Genomic DNA, 17,905 nt, shown 5'->3' with positions numbered 1-17,905 from the left:
AAAATCTGGGAGGATGAATGAATCTAAACATTTTCATTTCAGAGGAATATAGGAAGATATTGCATGTTGACTCCCAAACCAATCATCCCAAAATAGGATGGAGAATGTGCATAAAAGAGGATACAACTTGGGGGTGGGTGGGATTTATCAGTTCCTACGTGAATAAGCATGTGGCTGTCTGGAAGCTAATGTAAGTCAGCAAATGCTAGTCTGTATGTGTTTTGCATTGGTCACGTCCACGCTGGTTTGCAGCTGAGGCTCTGAGACCAGCGACCAGCCAGGGGAGATCCGGGCACCAAGACTCTTCACAGTGACACCCTGATCTTTCTTCCTCCTTCCTGACCTGTTTTTGCTCTGACCTCCATCTTGGCCACCTCCCCCCTTGTCATCCTGACTTTGTTCCTGCCTCTAGCCCTTTATTTTTAGTTTTTGTTCTGGGTTCTCCTAGCATGTGAATCTTGTTTTTTTCCCCCATAGGGCCCTGATTTGACTGCCTGTCTGTCTATGTGCCTTGTTGCATCATAAGAAAACCTTCAGCACTCAGCGCATGACTCTGACCCCTGGAGGGTGTGCTGATAGCACCCCCATGGCCCTGCCAATACATACACTACGAGGAGAAGATTTGAACCATATCTGGGGTGTTATACCCAAATCTGGCCAACCCCCTTCCCTACCACGAGGCTATGTCTGTAAATTGAAGTACATTCACAGAAAAAGGATAGGCTCTGAATAGGTTTGAACAGTTGGTGATATGTGGAATGAATAAAAGAGGCAAGAATGCCCAGAAGAGGTAACTATGGGCTTGGGAGATTTATCTGCGAATTTGCAGAAGATCCTGCTGTGAAAGACCCCACAGGCTTCACTTGTGTGGCTCCAGGGAGTAGCCTAAAACCTATGGGCAGAAGCATCAAGGAGGAGACAGATTTCAGCTCAATAAAAAACTTTCTCATGGTAAGAGCTGTCCAGAGGTGGAATGGAATGGTAGTGAGCTCCCCATTATTGGAGGTGTTCAAGTATAGGTAGAGCAATAGCTTGTCAGGAAAGCTGTAGAGCAGATCCAAACTTCAAAGGGATGCTTAGACTTTTTGATCTGTGTGTTGCTTCCACCAAAGAGGCTCTGTGTCATTGAGGACTCAATGGCACTTTTTGAACAGGTGGCCTGATGATAGGGGTATATAAGGTAAATGCATCCCCCCAGTGAAACATCAGAGGACGCCCTGTCTATCTTTCCTAACTGTATGTTTTCTTTGTGAGCGAGTTCTGGCTCCTAACTGCCCTTCTCAAGGCTCTACCCCTAGAGCACAGTCAAATGCTTCCAGCCACCAGAGCAGGAGGGGCCCACCCCAGATGTGAGGACCACTCTGGTTTAGTTTTCTAAAGCTGAGGATGGACTCTCACACTTGGCCAATCTCGGGTTTATGAAAGGGCTCTGTTCTCTCTGGGCCCCCATCCCCACCCCCTTTCGCAGATCAAATACCAAGTGCATTGGATAGATAGAAGCCCTAGTGAGAAAACGCATTTTAATAAAACCCCACTGATTTTGAGGGGTGCAAGTCAAAGAGAAAGGCGCCGAAAGAGTCTCCCCACTCGCCACCACCTCTCCCTGCTCTGTCCTGACCTACTCTGGGGCGGTCACACATCGATTGGCTTCCCAGATAATAGATTGTGCCACCGGTGGGGACCTCTGGGGACCAGCCGGGAGCTGGAAGAGTCGCACGCGGCAACCCAGCCCCGACTTAATCAAACTAGCAACAGGATCTCCGGCGGCAGCTCGGCGGTGGCAGTGGCAGTGGCGGCGGCGGCGGCGGCGGCATTATGCGTGATTACTGACAGGCACCAGCTGCTGCCGCCACCGCCGGCTCAACGCACGATGTGGACTCTCAGATCGAGAGGCAGATTCCTGACTAATCCCAGAGGGCTGGCCCAGCCCGAGCTGCCCAGGCTGCTAGGAAGCGATGACCACTCTTGTTAGCCCAAGTTGAAGGGAGCCCGGCTGCGCTCGGGAGCCGGGAGAGGCCGCGCGATCGAGCAGACGCGCCCCGAAGGACTATGAACTGAGGAGTCAACATGTATGGAAATTATTCTCACTTCATGAAGTTTCCCACAGGCTTCGGAGGTGAGTATTGCACGCTGCTTCACCGTGGGGACCCTCTGGAGAGAGGGAACCGAGATGGGGAGACCCAGATAACTGCATCGGGACTGAATTAGAAAGAGGGCATATATGTTTACAGGCATATAGAGCGTGTTTCCGTGTGAGTGTGTGTGTGCGTGCACGGGAGAGGGACAGGCACGGGGAGAGGGAGGGAGGGAGGGAGAGAGGGCGAGAGAATGGTCCGTAGGTGAGGATCTGTTTGCACATCAGAATGAGTGAACAGATGGGAGGATATGGGGATATTCTAAGGATAGCCTAAACCAACATGCTTGGGAATATGTCTGAGACAAAGGTAGACTAAGAGCATTGTTATAACCCGGTGTGTTTGTGTGGCTGTGAAGAGTGGAAGAGGTAGGGGAGATTACTAGGATGTACCTATTATCCCACTTGCCACACAGAAAAGAAAAAATGTGACTAAAAAGGTTTTGCCAATATTAAGCGTCCCCGGGATACTTCACAACAAGGGACTGATTTATTTAAAAGCAGATTTCCTTGGAATTGGATTTTTTAAAAAGGGAAACATAGCCCTTTAATGTACCACCCTGTTCTCCTTCCTCTGTTTTCTCTCCTTTTGATTTGCTAATAGCCTCCTGTCCCCTCCCCGGCGGCTACCCCCCATTCCATTTCCAGGGTCGCTGCCGACAGTCCGTCGGAATCAGGGAGCTGGGGGTGGGGGGGTCTGGGCTCTCACAGCAGAAGACAGGCCACCCGGAGCTCCAAGTCAGCAAGCCAGGCAGGGTAGCTGGCTCGCACTTCCCAGGGGCTGCCTTCACACCCAGGCACTTTGGTCCCAAGGCGCCTTCGATTCAGTGACAGAAGCAGCACAGTCGCCCAGCTTTGGGTAAAAGGACCCAACAGCTGACCAGCTGGCCTCTCACGTGTCAGCTGGTGGCATGTAGTTCAGCTTCTTGGGAGCCAAAGGGGAGAGCTTTTGCCCTGCCCATGCTGGCAGGCAGGACAACGCAGAAATTCTTGTCAGGTCCTGAGAACTGAAAAGTCCCCGCTCTCCCCACCTCCTGTGCGGACAGATAGGCTTGCCTTTTCCTCTGGGCAGGACCCTCTGTAGGGTGTGGTGGGACCTTGCAAGCGGATGGGGTCCCTGTCCTGGAGGCATTAAGCCAGGGAGTTTGCTCATTCATTCGGGGTGCATTGGGTAGTTTTTACGGGCCAAGCATGGAGTTAGGCGCTGGTAATACAGATGTGGGTGAGATACAGTCTCTACTACTTGGACTGGGCAAGCTTGTGATTACCCAGACACATTGTAGTACTGCATGGCGTGTGCCCTGTTGGGTGCAGGAAGAGGTTGCTCCTTGGACACAGAGGGTGGTGGTGAGGGGGGCATGGACACATCCTGGAGGAGGTGATGTTGAAGTAGGGGCCAGTCTTAAGACATGACCCAGTGAGAGTGGTGGCCGAGGCTGTGACCTGGACATCTGATCTGTAGTTTACGATTGGGTCCTGGGTGTGAAAACCCTTCTCAGCTCCCCTCTTGGTCCCATTCACAGCCGAGAAGCACTTTTTCCTTTTCCTTCTGAGTTCAGTTGTCTGAAGAACATGCTTATTCATGAGATTCTTGGACCCCTGAGGACTGTGAGGTTATGGCTTTGTGACTGCCAAGGAGACCCTCTGTGACGGTTGGGGTAAATAAAAGCGTTGAAGGTTGACAGATGTAGGGAGAGAAAGTGAAGAAAGAAGGTCTAGTCCAAAGGTCTAGACACTGGGGGCTGCCTGCTGGAATCTTGGGATGGTAGCCTCCTAAGGAACCTCAAAGAGCATCTTAACCGTCTCCTTTTATAGATTTGTAAACTGAGGCCTCAAGGAAGGCAGGACTAGTCTAAGGTTATGTGGCGTTGAGGGGGAGAGTCCTTCTGGAAAAGCCCCTGAGTGAAACTTCTCATAGTGTTCCTTCAATCTGATACCTATAGTGAAAAGAGCATGAAAGACACACACACACACACACACACACACACACACACACACACACACACAGAGACAGAGACAGAGACAGAACTGAACCCAAACTGAGTTTGGTTCCTAGGTTTTCACTCGCTAGCTGTGTGACCTTAGGCAAGATATTCAACCTCTCTGAGCCTCATCTCTAAAATGGAGTTTAAAATCCCATCCTCAGACCATGGTTGTGAGCATTAAAAGTGCAAATGCTTAAAAAAAAAAAAATGCAAATGCTTGAAAAAGCAGCTATGGAGTGTTGTACGTATATTTGGTATTTAATAAAAGTTGATATTTTCATCCCCTCCATTTTGCCCAAGTACTAACATGCAAATTAACTTAAAAATCAAACATTACTGTAGAATAATGAATTAGGAATCTGGGGAAATAAAATTAAATCCATAAAGACCCACATACGTTGCTGGTTTAAATTTTCATAATTGTGGGAGCTCTGGTATTTAGTGTAATTAGGTTTCAGATAAAAGGAAAAGCAACTAACTGGCTGGACCATGGAAGAGGTAGGCTGATATAACATGAGGAGCGGGAAGGGAAGGGATCATCTAGGCTATTGAAACGGCTCCTTCAGTGCTTCTTTTTCTTCCCATTCCTGAGGGAGGAGAAGAATTATTTTGTATAGTTCTGCTGAGGTTTTCCATTTTGTTTGCATTTGCCAGCTAGGAGGCAGAAACACTGAGCAAAGGACAGGGTCCCCATCTGCAGGGAGATCTGCCTGAGAACTTGCAGTGGTGAAGGGGGGAGCGAAGGAGGGAGGGAGGAGGACCCACCCACAGGTACTGGGGAAACCTGAGTATTGGAGCGGACACCGCCTGTAGCCTCTTACTACCTTTGCCCCAACGCGGCAAGTTGCGCGACACATATTAAATGATTTAGTGTATAACCCCTGCCCTTTTCTATATTAGCAAACGGAACCACAGAGGACTCCTGTGATTTGTGAGAATCTCCAGGGAAGCAATCTCACCCTTGGGAAATAACACCAGGGATTTGCGTCTGGGCTGTGATTACCAGATATCAGTCCATCGGTCCCATCAGTGAACAAGACACTGGTCAGATTGGCCACAAATGGGGACTGGCTGGGTTGCAGTGGCCCCACCAAGGTGCCCACTCTCCCAGCTCTGGGCCATGCCAGGTGATGAAGTGAGAACCTGTCTCTTCTTCCTTTCTGCCAAGTCCTGGCTTTGCCAGCTGCCCAGTAAGAGATTTGTTTGCCTGGATGAGACAGTTGCTGCCTCTGAGAAGATGGCGAAACAAAGCCTGTAATCCCCCCATCCAATTGTGCGGTAATCCTCAGGGTGAGAAGGAGATCAGGGGAGAGGGGACTTTTCTCGGTTCATTTAACAAGCACGCAGTAGCACTTCCTCAGTGCCTGCTACCATTGTAAGCACTTCACCAGTATCATCTCGTTTAATCCTCACGACAACCCCTCGCGTAGGTACTATTGCCAGCGATATCACACTCCTTTTATAGACGAGGAAACCGAGGTGTTGCGAAGTGCAGTTACTTCTTCTAAGGTCGCATAGCTGGAAAATGGCACAACCAAGGCTTTGAACCCAAGTAGTCTGGCTCCAGAGTCCAGGCCATGCTGAGCTGCCGCTCACAGCTTCTGTGGGCCACAGACTTGCTGGGGGAAACAAAGGCAGCAGCACCCCTTGAGGGGGTGAAGAGCCCTAGACCAGCCACGGCACTACTAAGTGGTTGCAGACCCAGTAGCTTGCCATTGAGGAACAAAGCCCAAGAGAGCTCAGACGTCCTGAGTGCAGGGGCAGTGGTGGCCTCTGGAGAATTAATTGCTGACTTCTTCTGGGGGCCCTACTGACGTGCAAGGGTCCTGCCCTCCTCACTCTGACCGTTTGTGTAGAACACTCCCCTTCGCACCTAAGAACTGGCACAGAGGAGGGGTTGAGTTGGAGGTGCTTGTGTGCATGCGTGTATGTGAGGAGAGCAATATACGGATGTAGGAGGAGGGTGTGTGTGTGTGAGCGCGTGTGAGCCAGAACATATTTTTCCCCTCCACAAATGTGTGGGTGGCTAATAGGGACCTACCATGGATTTAAGTGGTTAGGGTTTATGTAGGAAGGAATAACTGTTTATGAGATTTAGGAAGGAACATATTTAGTATAAACTATTTTCTGAAACATTTACAATCTTACTAAGAGATAGAAAGCTGAATAGCAACTGGGGGAAGAAATTATGCAAAGAGTAATCAAAATTCTCCACCTCTTCCTTCCCCTCATTATGTAGCTTCTGTATCTGCAGAGAACTTAGCCACCAGAGTTGGGTGGCTGGGATGCTGGGGGCTCCCAGAGGAAGCTGCTATTTTCTCCTCTTATTTGAAAGTAGAAAACACAGAGGCCCAGGGAATCTAAGGAGTGAAGGTTCTAGAATGCCTGGGTTTGGGGGGCTCTCCTGAGACTGACCCAGGTCTTGTTTCGGTGATTTTCGCAAAGGAGTGAAAATAGTAGCTGATGTTTATTAGACACCTACCATGTGCCAAGCCCTCTTCCAGGGGCATTCCGTGCACCATCTCATTTAATCTTCTCAAGGACCTTAGAAGGTAAGGTACAATTGTTATCCCGGTCCCCATTTTTACTGACAGAAATGTCAAGTCACAGGGAGATTGGGTAACCTGTCCAAGATCACCCAGCTGGTAAGGAGTGGACCCAGGATCCAAATCCAGGCAGATGTCAGGAGTGCTGTGCTTAAGCCTGTGCTGTGCTTACCGCATAAGCTTGCAGCTTGCTGGGGAAGGGAGGGTGGGTAGGGAGGGGGGAGAGGAGGTGGGGGTGGGGAGGGGGAGTCCCAGATCCGCTCCAGGTGGGTGAATTATGTATAAGAACAACAACTAACATATTCAGTTCTTCCTCTGTGCTCTTCACAACTTATTTAGGGATGATGATGCTTTTTTTAAAAAATATGCACAATCGCAGCAAATGAGCATCACGGCAGGGCATGGGAGGGCAGGGGACTGGGCCCTCAAAGGTGCTAGTAAAATGAAGGTCAAAAAAAATTCCAGGTAAACCTCACTTGGTTTTAATACACGGAACCTGATTTTGTATTCCAGGGTGGAGGTTGGCAAACTTTTCCTCTCCAGGGCCAGATAGTAAACATTTTCATCTCGGCTGGCTATAGCCTCTGTCACAACTGCTCAGATCTTCTGTTGTGATGGGGAAGCAGCTGTGGTCAGACGTATAAGCTAATGCACAGGGATGTGCTGTGTGGAGCAAGTTTGCCAACCCCTAGGGGATCATTCCGGAGACGTTTTATTACCATTTCTGATTGCTGTCCAGTTAGCGGTGATTCCCAATACTAGCTCGAAACAGCTCTTCTCCTAGCCTCCCTGCAAGAGCTGAATCTTTCAAGCCAGAAAAAGGACTTGCAGCTCATCCGGTCCGACCCCTCAATTACAGATGAGGACACTTGGGAAAGCAGGTGGGGCTTGCTCAGGACCTGTGGCTGTTTATGGTCTTCAAACTGGGTTCCCCTGAGCCCCCTCAGGGACCACCTGGGGTGGTAGAAAGAGAGGAGAGGGAGGCTAAGCCACAGAGAGCCCCCCCCCCGCCCGACTTTGGTAAAATAACAATACTACCAATTACACAGGGTCAGGGTTAACTTTCCACAGTGTAGGGATTCAATAAAATAAAGCCTGGAAAAACACACAATAAAAGTTCGTTTCTCTTTCCTACTTCAGAAAAGTTGGAGACTATGGTAGTTAAGTTCAGCTGAAATTTTGTATGTAGGTTTTCTTAGAGGAGGTATGCCTGTTCTTAAAGTGCACTAGCAGAGGCTGACAAAGTGAATAAGACACAGACTCTGTGCCAGTTACAGAAAATTGTATTTTAACAAATCATTCCAGGGCGGACACTCATGAGATCCGGCAAAGGAGAACAGAGATCTGGGACCTCCCATCCCTGTGATCTTCTGGAGATCCTCGCCCCAGGCCAGTGTCCTTAGGAGTCTTGTCCCCCTGAGTTTCCTCAACTTCAACTTGCATAACCTAGGACCCTCGGCTCCCTTTGACAGATACTATAACAGAGAAAGGGGTGAGGGAGAGAGCAAGAGTTTTTAGGTTCAAGACCAAGCTCAAATTTTTCATGGGATTTCAGAATTCAGCATCTGAGCTTAAAAAATGGAAAACCTTGTGATCTTTGATTCAAAAAGCATTTACAAGAAGTCAGAGGAGTGGCAAAGAAAGTGCTTAATAAAATGTTAGGATGTTTCTTCTAGGCTAGTTGCCTGGTTCTCATTTCTGTGACTCCACATCTCTTTTGTCCTGCCTTTGGCTGGTCACTAGTGTCACGGGGAAGCAGTCTCTTGGAAAGCTTGGGGCTCATGGTACCTGCGTTATCTCAGCTCCCAGTGACAGGGGGAGCAGAGCAAAGGTTAGAGATCGCCAGGAGAGAAAGCGTATCCCAGGCTGCTCTGGGAATGCCTGTCCATCATTCATTTAGCACACCTTGGCTTAGCATCTGGCTTGTGCAAGTGTTGTGCAAGACACTAGGAACTGACACCCATCCTCTGCCTTGAAGGACTACATAAACTAGTTAGAAGGTCTGAAGTCTGCAGAACAGTTGGAGACGAATTATTCCTGGAAATGTTTCTTGGGGCTGAGGTTAAGTGAATGAATCCAAAGAATTTAGGTATTTAGAACCTGAGAATAAATAATACTGTGTCCATTACGCAATGGTAACATTGCACTAGGGATGTGGTTCACTGTGTTTTAAGATAACTGCAGTCTTTAGAAGACAGTCCCTATTGAGAGGCTAGGGCGAGCATATATGAATAAGAAGGCTGCAGAGACAGAGAAAGGGATTGAGGTCATGGATTTAAGAGCTGAGTGTGGGCAGAATTGGTGTTCAAGGACTTCAGGAGCAAGGGGTGGGGGGGCACCCTCAGCAAGTGTCTGAAGCACTCCCTGGCATTTGTCTTGGTAGATGGGCTGGCACATGGTGTACCAGTGCATGGAACACATTTAAAGGGACAGACAGCCAGTCCTGGTTGGTGGAGCCCCTGCTCCAGTACATCCTGGTGCCTCGAATGTGTTAGGGATGGCACAACACCCGTCTGTACCAGCAAGGTTCACATTTGGTCCTGGGTGGGAAGGGTGGTGTACAAGCAGAATGCCATTAATTTCATGCAGGAAAGTTGACAGAAATTGTGTTAGAATAGACTCAGATTCTACGCCTCTAATAATTCGCAACAAGCACTTTGGTCCCTTTATCATTCTGAACTTCAGTTTCTTTTTTTTTTTTTTAATTTTATTTATTTATTTATTGGCTGCATTGGGTCTTCATTGCTGTGCGCAGGCTTTCTCTAGTTGTGGGGAGCGGGGACTTACTCTTTGTTACCGTGCTTGGGCTTCTCATTGTTGTGGCTTCTCTTGTTGAGGAACACAGGCTCTAGGCGCGTGGGTTTCAGTAGCTGTGGCTTGCGGGCTCAGTAGCTGTGGTGCATGGGCTCAGTAGTTGTGGCGCATGGGCTTAGTTGCTCCGCGGCATGTGGGGTCTTCCAGCGCCAGGGATCGAACCCGTGTCCCCTGCATTGGCAGGCGGATTCTTAACCACTGCGCCACCAGGGAAGCCTTGAACCTCAGTTTCCTAATCTATCTAATGGGGATAATTCCTGCCCTTCCAACTACCCCGAGTCAGTTCGAAGCTTGAATGGAACAGACAGTGGCCTCCAGGAGGGACCACTATATCCATAGTGCCTAGCACGGAGCCCAGCACACAGCAGGCCCGCAATAAAATTTTTTGACTGACAGAACCAATAATTGATACGGAAATACACAACACATAATTATCGATGTAAAGAGTTTTGTGAATGTAAGGCAGTATATAGTGGATGGAATAAGCTTGGATCCAGGAGCAGAAGACCCAGTGTTTTTGTCCTGTGTGGTTTCGACCAAGTCACGCAGCTTCTCTGGGATTAGTTTCTCTTCTATAAGATGAGATGGTTCTTCAAGTCCTGAAAGTCTGGTTTCTACCCCAAAACAATACAGCCTTATTAATTTATGCTATAATTAATTTCGAATAGTGAGTAAATTGATCATGGCAGGAACTAGTTTGGATTTGCTCATTCATGGAAAAATAACAACAAAAAAAGATTTGTTAAGCAAGTAAGCTTGTAGAAGCATTGAGGCTCTTTAAGTTACATTGGTTTTTGAGCAATTTAAAAGGAAAGCATAATAGGAACCTTATTAGCATATTAACGGAGTGTTAATTACAAAAGAGTCTTTTAAAGCAGATTTTATAAAATCTCCTCTGAATAACCATTAGCTTGTGGTACTTGAAACACAAACTCTTCACGTGTGTTACTTGGAAGTAATAAAATTGTAATTTAAAAGTAATCTGCCAACTTGTCACAAATTTAGACTGATTTTTCTCTCATTTGATCCAAATGAGTGAGACTTTGCTATAATTATATATAATGCTGGTAATAATGAGGCTGATTATCAATCTTTGCCCGCTTTTCACTACCTCCATCATTACTGGTTTTAGGGGAGGGGGCGGGGGTGGAGGGAGAAGGGAGAGATGATGGAGGGGGGAGTGGAGGCGAGGGAATGAGGAGGGGATGCCAACCTCCCCCTTCGCCTCATCCAAGCAACCCCCAGCCCCCACCCTGAACAGCCAGCCAGTCCTCCTCTGGGGACTGCAGGAATCAGGCAGAGCTGCCCTGTGTGGGCTCAGAAAAGCTGGCCGGCTGGCCGGGGCTACATGCAGCCGTGTCAGCCTGTCAGCTGCTGCATCTTTGTGTCCTCACATTGCTGCTGAGAGGCCAAGGGGGCTGAGACTTGGGGACAGAAGTAGGGTCTCTTTTCCTACAAGCTTGCTCGCCACATCCATCACGTTTCTTCATTCTCCCCACTGAGAAAGCTGGAAAGGACGTTGGTAGCAGATGCAGCTTCTACTTCTGCTTCTCACTCCCCAAGAATTCAACTAATATCTTGGTGTCCACATCTGTTAAAATGTGGAGCTCAGTGCCTGTAAAGTATCTGCCGGTCCAGTCTCAGGGTGGTGGCGTGGTTCTGATGTGTATGTGAAAGTGCTTTTGAAAATGCCACAGCCGTTTAAATATAAGAAATGTATATCTGATAGCCCCTGGCATCTGAGTGCCCCTTCTGTGGAAGAAAGAGGGGGGAAAGGCTGGGCTGAGCTGGGACCCCAGATGACGGAAACCAGAGCTTGGGTTGAACGTGAGGGGCTGGAGTTAGATGGGAAGTGTCCTAGACGGAAAGTGCCAGAATCAAAATCCCGAGAGAGGCCATGAGTTGGGTTAGGAAGGGCAGAGTTGGGGCCAGAAATTGGGCCTGGGGAGGCTTGAAGGAAGAGCGGTCCTGAGTAACTGCTATAAGGAGTTACTTATACTACCACAGCCAGGGTAGTATATGGTGGGGCTGGTATTAATATCCAGGTCCTCTGCTTTCCCCCTAGAATCAAATGCCACTTGTATAATCTCCTAGCCATGTTCTCTTGAGCAAGTTATTTAATTTCTCTGTTTCCCAGTTTTTGCATTTGTACAGTAGGGATGAGAGGGGTTTATAGGGATGAACTGAGTCAATATATGTAAAGTGTTTAGAACCACGTCTGGCTCATGGCAGTTGCTTCATAAATATTATCTGTTGTCGTTACTTAGCAGAGGAGATGACATTTGTGTCAATTAAGTGTCTTCATATGGCAGCCCCGTGCCTACGTCCCTTGCAGGCTGTCTGTGTATTATGAGCCAAGCAGGGAAAGATTTGTGAACAAGTTTCCCTTTGACTAGGAAGAACAAGGCAGGTTTCTGAATATTCTATGATTCTTAGGCTTAGGTACCACACCTCTCCATTGTCTAAAAGTTGGCAGATTGGGTGCGAGATTGTAACAGAGAGTAGAGTGGGATAGGGGTCCATGATGTCCCCTTGACTTCACATGGAGAGTGCTGACTCTTAGAAATAGCACGTTTTTACCTCTGTCCCCTTCCTTGTGGGTGGGTATTAACTATTATCAGTGATTCATCATAAGTTTCCATTCCATCTCTGAAGATGGGACAGTGAACTCTCTATCCAGGCACAGCAGTAAAGGGGTGGAAACGCCAAACCATTTGTTCCCTTGTCTAGCCAATTAGAAAGACTCGTGCTTGACATTTTACGTTTATTGGCTGAGGATGAGGTTGCTAAGCAACTTCCTGTTCTTGATAAGAATTCTGTAGTTCTAAGTACCTGGGCTTCTCTTTCTCAATAAGTACCCCCTGAACACACGCGTGCAATTTGTTAGCTAGAGATTTCAGAGCTTTTGGTTTTGGTAAACATCAGGGACATAGATTTATTCTGCAAATGATTTCTATTGATGAGCCCTCTATATAGTTGTATATATTAATTAACAAAAAAATATTCCATTCATTGATCAGTCAACAAATATTTTTTGAGCATCTACCATGTTCCAGGCACAGTGCTAGACACCACAATGATAACTGTGGTGAAATTTAAAATATGTTACTGCTAGTAGGGCACTAGGCATTTAGAAAGAAAGTTATCATGGAGGATGGATTATCTGGAGGGTCCAACGGGAAGGGTTGGGGTGGCTGGGGTGAGGGAGAGGCACTCTGGGCTCAGAGGAGTAACTAATATTATAAACAACTAGTATATGATACTATTGGCATGGCTTGGGTTAAAGCCTTTACTTACATAATCTCCTACAATGATGTTCAAGCCAGACACAGGCCTCCCTCACTCCTTTTACAGTATGGTAAGTAATTGCAGCTGCTACCACTGGGCCAGGGATAGTTTTAGCACCCCTAAGATAGGTACGTATATATCCATTTATGGCTGAGCAAACTGTGGTTCAGAGAGGTCAAGTTCCTGACTCAAGTTTGCATAACTGGAAAGCTGTACAGCCTCCATCCAACCTAGGACTTTTAGGCTTCAGAGTCTTGTATTCCACATAGACTGCACCCCTGATGCCCATACAATGCACACACAGACTTCAGAAATCAATATAGTGTATGCATCCTGCAGATTCCCTAACTGCTTTGGTTCCTGGTGATACTCTCAGCATCTCAAACTGCAATCTGGAATCCCAAACAGCCTGCAGGGCTAACATGGTCCAGCTGATGATGACATTGGTCCCTTGGCAAATGGTCCAGACTCAGACCATTCTAGACAAACACCACCTGCACATCCTTCTTTTAGATGCCAGTGAGCTGTAGCCTATCTACCTCAGTGTTCCTGGAAAAGCACTGGAAGGGATCTTGGAAGCCACTGGTTGCTGGCTTCCTACTGGGGAGGATGAGGCCCAGGAATATGAAAGGCATTTCTTTGGTATATTGCTAGGAGAGAAGAGAAGCTCCTGAAAAAATCCACTAGCCCTCTCCCATCAGATAAGTTTAGTTCTATAAAAATCATTACTGTGCAAAGAGAATGAACTTTGCAGAGTAAGGATTTTGTGCATTTCCCAGGCATCTGACAGTGGGCACGGTGTGAGGGGCTGATAAGGATCAAAAGGGCATGTGGTCAGGGAGCGAGCAAGGCTGATGGGCTGCAGAGGCTGGAGAACTGGGCTCCCAGCCTCTGCAGAGAAACCAGAGAGAAGCATTAGAGAAAAGCTTGACTTCGGATTTGGACTAGAAATCAGGTTTCTGGAGATCTTGTGCTAGCTGTAGTTACCACATGGCTATGGAAAAAAAAAAAAAAGAAGGAGTGAGCGCTAAAGAGGCTGATAAAGACATCATAGACAGGGATTTCCCTGGTGGCTCAGTTGTTAAGACTCTGTGCTTCCAATGCAGGGGGCCTGGGTTTGATGCCTGGTCAGGGGATAGATCCTACAGGCATACCTAAACTAAGGAGCCCACCTGCCACAACTAAGACCCGGCACAACTAAATAAATAAAGTAAATATTAAAAAAAAAATGTCATGGATAGGCATGCTTTAGTGTCTATTTGGGAGGATGGATTAGTTTTTCCATTGAGAAACACTTTCGTCATTATAGGTATTGTTTTCCACCTTTTCTAAAAGCAAGACTATTTATTTCTAAGAAACACTGGGTTATTGTGAGAGGCAAAGAATCAAAATGCATTTGTGTAAGATGTGTTTGTCTTTTTGAATTTTACTTACAAAAAATACAGTTATAAAGTAGCCCATCTCTTCTGGGTCATTGACTCAGCAGAAACAAACCACATTTTAAAGGCCATTGTAAACAGAACTTTAACTGGCTGTTTCATTCTATCTCAGTAACGTACCATTGTCATCACTGAGTAGTCATGGCATATTCTGATTGTCTTAATTTATATTATTATTAATTATAATAAAAGCAATTTCAAATCTCTTTCTTTCAAATCTCTTTAAATTTCAGATCTTGCTCACATCGTCTCATTTTACTCTGGAAACAATTTGTAAGTTTCCCCAATTCTATATTTTTATATTTTTGCACAGTTTGTGCTTCTTAAACATCATTCCTTTGCATACTATTTTCATGAAATTCAACATACTGCGTGTTCTTGTACTTGGAAGTTTTCTGAGGTCAATTTACTTTTTTTTTGAAAACTTCAATAGCGATTTTGAGGAAGATCATTTTATACAAAAATTAGAAGCAGAGTCACTTGCTGTAAACAGGAGACAGTGAAAATGAATTTAATGCTATTAATAGTGGTAAAAAGTTTGCCTACAAACCACTTAAAATACCATCTAAAATGTCCCTTACCACCGATGTTGCAGTTTCCATATCTTGGAAACTCTCAGGTTGATGAACGTGTGAAGGAAAATCTTGTTCCTGTCCTTCCCATAGCTCTGGGCCTGGTGTCAGGCACTGAGCTTCACCCTGGGGATACAGAAATGAAAGGTGCAACCTCTGAAACCCATTTAAAGCAGAATATGCAGGGCCCTTTGGTCCGTTTTTGGAAACCCGACGCCAGAAGGGAAAGTCGGTTTCCCTCAGATGGCTTGGCTGTGGGGAAGGACAGCTGTCGTCCCGGCCGAGGTCACGGCTCCTTGCCCGTCAAGTCGGGCTGGCTCCTAACTCACCTGTCACATGTTATCTTAGTAACAGGCTCAAGGTGTACATTGGCCTCTTTAAATGTCACAGCCTTCCAGGGCATCAGAAGAGTCTGAAATTGTTCTTTCTAATCAGTGACTGTCTGGGAAGACTTCTGGGTTTTTTTTGGCTTGGGTTCTTGGAAGCTGCCCTCTTCTCTTTCCTTCAGATGAACTTTCAGTTTGAGATCACTTCATAATTGAGTCATCTTGTACTCCGTGATGTGATGACTCTCCAAATCATCTCTGCTGTCCTTGACAGAACACACAGGAGAGAACAGGGACTTCAGATTGACAGTTTGGATCTGCCACTTCCTACCCTGCTAGTGCCAGGTACCATGCTGCTGGTGAGGATACAAAAACAGACACTTTTTCCCCCTCTCAGTTTAGTAAAAAATACACGGAAATAAGCTGTTACTTATAAAACAGAAAAGGAATACGAGGGAAGACTTCCTGGAGGAGGTGACACTTGAGTTAGACCTTGGAGGATGAATTGGAACTTGCTAGACAAAGGAGGTGGGGGCAAGTCATCCTGGAACTGGGAGCAGCATGGGGGTGAGACTGAGCCTAAGTGGTCTCGTCTGTAAAAGGCTGAGATGATCCTCATAGGCCTATATCAGGATAAAATGAGTTAATGTATGGAAATTGCCTATTCAGGATACTCAAGAAATGTCTCATTTGTTCATTTAAACCCCTTTGCCACTTCTCTGTGGATCCCAAGCATGTGGGATTCATCTGCTTATGAGACAAGACACCTGATAGACTGAAACTCCTCTGCAGAATTGCTAGAAAATCACAGCCTCTTCAGACATGGGAGTGAGTGTTCTCTCCATAGGTAGACGTTAACTAAATTAGTAGATGTTCCAAGGGCGACTCCAGATTGACATTTCTCCACTGGGACATTTATGTTTAAGAACAGCTGCACTGTTATACCTGTGAGGTTCCACACTCCCAACAAGATTGTGAAGAGAGCACCTCCCTCCCTGAATTCTACTCCTAATACTACATGCGGTGCTACTGAGGTCTCCGAAAGGCTTGAGACTGCTCTGCATGTAGAAGGCGCTCAAGAAATAGTCCTTGAACCAACAGTGAACCACCTAAGGTCAGGCACACGACTTACTCCCTGCAGCATCCTATCTGCCTGACATGGTGCTGGGCTCCAGCAGGAAGTGGAGGATTGAATGGCTTCTCCAGCAAACCATGCTTACTGACCACCTCTCCCCTAATCCTCTCCTGTTCCATCCACGAGGACAACATGGGTGTCATGGTGGAGCCAGGCACGCGGTTTCCTTGAATCTGTTCTTGCATGCCAGCCACACCAGGCACCGGCGCTGTGGTTCAGGGTGGGCTGCCCTGCTGTTTTCCCAGCCTCTGCTCAGCTGCCGCGGCCCCTCGGGTCCACAGCTCCTCTCTTCCGGGGAGAGTGTTCCGTGCCAGGCTCCTGAGATGGCAGTGGGGCACGCTTCTTTTCTTTCATCTTGAGTTGCAGCCAAACTTGGGCTCAACTTGTCTGGGGAAAATTGTACCAGCAGCCATCTGCCCAGAGCCTGTTTCAGAGACACTTGTGGCCACCGCTCCCTATCCCCGGAGGTAGAAGCAATCTGGGCAGGCCTGATTGCTCTTGCCTTCCTGGGCCTCTGTGGCCATTGAACCATGCCCGGGCATCCTGAGCTTTCTTCCCCGAGTGCTGATTAACCCTGTGCTTAGAGATTGGCAAGACAAGAACGTTATGGGCATAAAGTTGCAAAAGCTACAGGCAGTCAAGGGTATCATAACAGACTTTGCCTTCCCCATGGTCATTATGGAATGTGTTCCTGACAGCAGGAACTGTGTTTCCTTCGGTTCTAAATCCCAAGCACCTGATGTCGTACCTGCACCTTAATAGATGTTCATTACATATGAATGAATGAATGTCTCCTGATTTTATAGTATCAACCCTGCCCCAGTTCTCAGAGCAATATAAGTTTGAGGCAGGCAATTTTGGAGCAGCCTGGATACCTGCTCACTCCATCCCCCACCTGGGGGTTTGGTTATTGACTCACCTTCCCTGTCTGGCAGGCTCAGGTCATAGTCACCCAGGCCTGGGGAATTGCAGGCTATGCTCCTGTGGCCCTGGCTGTTGATCTGACACAATTCAAGGTGAATTCCCTGTGGTGCACCAGAGAAGTGGCACGTCAGTGAGTATTTCTGTCCTACAGCAGGCCCTTTCCCCTCTCTGGGCTTTTCTAGCCTTGATTCTACCAGCTGCAGGAGTTCACAGGTGTGCAGGTGTGGTTGGAAGTGGGGGGAAGGATACAGGAAACAAAAAGAGGGGGCTCTGTCCTCAGGTGCCATCCTTGTGCTCCCCTAGTCTTTCATCACCTTTGATCTTCTTCTTCTTACAGGTTCCCCCAGCCACTCTGGCTCCACGTCCATGAGCCCATCGGCAGCCTTGTCCACAGGGAAGTCCATGGACAGCCACCCCAGCTACACTGACACCCCAGTGAGTGCCCCACGGACTCTGAGTGCAGTGGGGACCCCCCTCAATGCCCTGGGCTCTCCATATCGAGTCATCACTTCTGCCATGGGCCCACCCTCAGGAGCACTGGCAGCCCCTCCAGGAATCAATTTGGTTGCCCCGCCCAGCTCTCAGGTACGTGTCCATCCTCTCCAAGGACCTTCCAGCCATTTTAAACAGTTTCATCCTGGGGTGGAGCCAGCACTCAGCAGGTGCTTAATGTGTGCTTGTGAAGGGATTGGGTTGTCTCTGCAGACTTCCCTCCTGCAGGGCCTTCATTGAGTGTGTCCTC

General features: G+C 47.5%; 1 protein-coding gene across 1 annotated transcript in view; it reads left to right on the top strand.

The window, feature by feature from the left end:
- The first annotated feature begins 1,964 nt into the window (after positions 1-1,964).
- RXRG (retinoid X receptor gamma) overlaps positions 1,965-17,905 on the top strand; it is a 44,812-nt gene continuing 28,871 nt past the window's right edge. Inside the window, exons 1-2 of the mRNA XM_057727444.1 lie at positions 1,965-2,116; positions 17,501-17,748. Coding sequence (XP_057583427.1) covers positions 2,068-2,116; positions 17,501-17,748 — 297 coding nt within the window. The 5' untranslated portion in view covers positions 1,965-2,067. The remainder of the gene's footprint in view (positions 2,117-17,500; positions 17,749-17,905) is intronic.

The sequence above is a fragment of the Hippopotamus amphibius genome, chromosome 3 (assembly GCF_030028045.1).
Source record: "Hippopotamus amphibius kiboko isolate mHipAmp2 chromosome 3, mHipAmp2.hap2, whole genome shotgun sequence".
Classification (NCBI taxonomy): domain Eukaryota; kingdom Metazoa; phylum Chordata; class Mammalia; order Artiodactyla; family Hippopotamidae; genus Hippopotamus; species Hippopotamus amphibius.
Note: the sequence above shows the minus strand (reverse complement) of the source record. Positions and strands in the feature narration are given on the sequence as shown.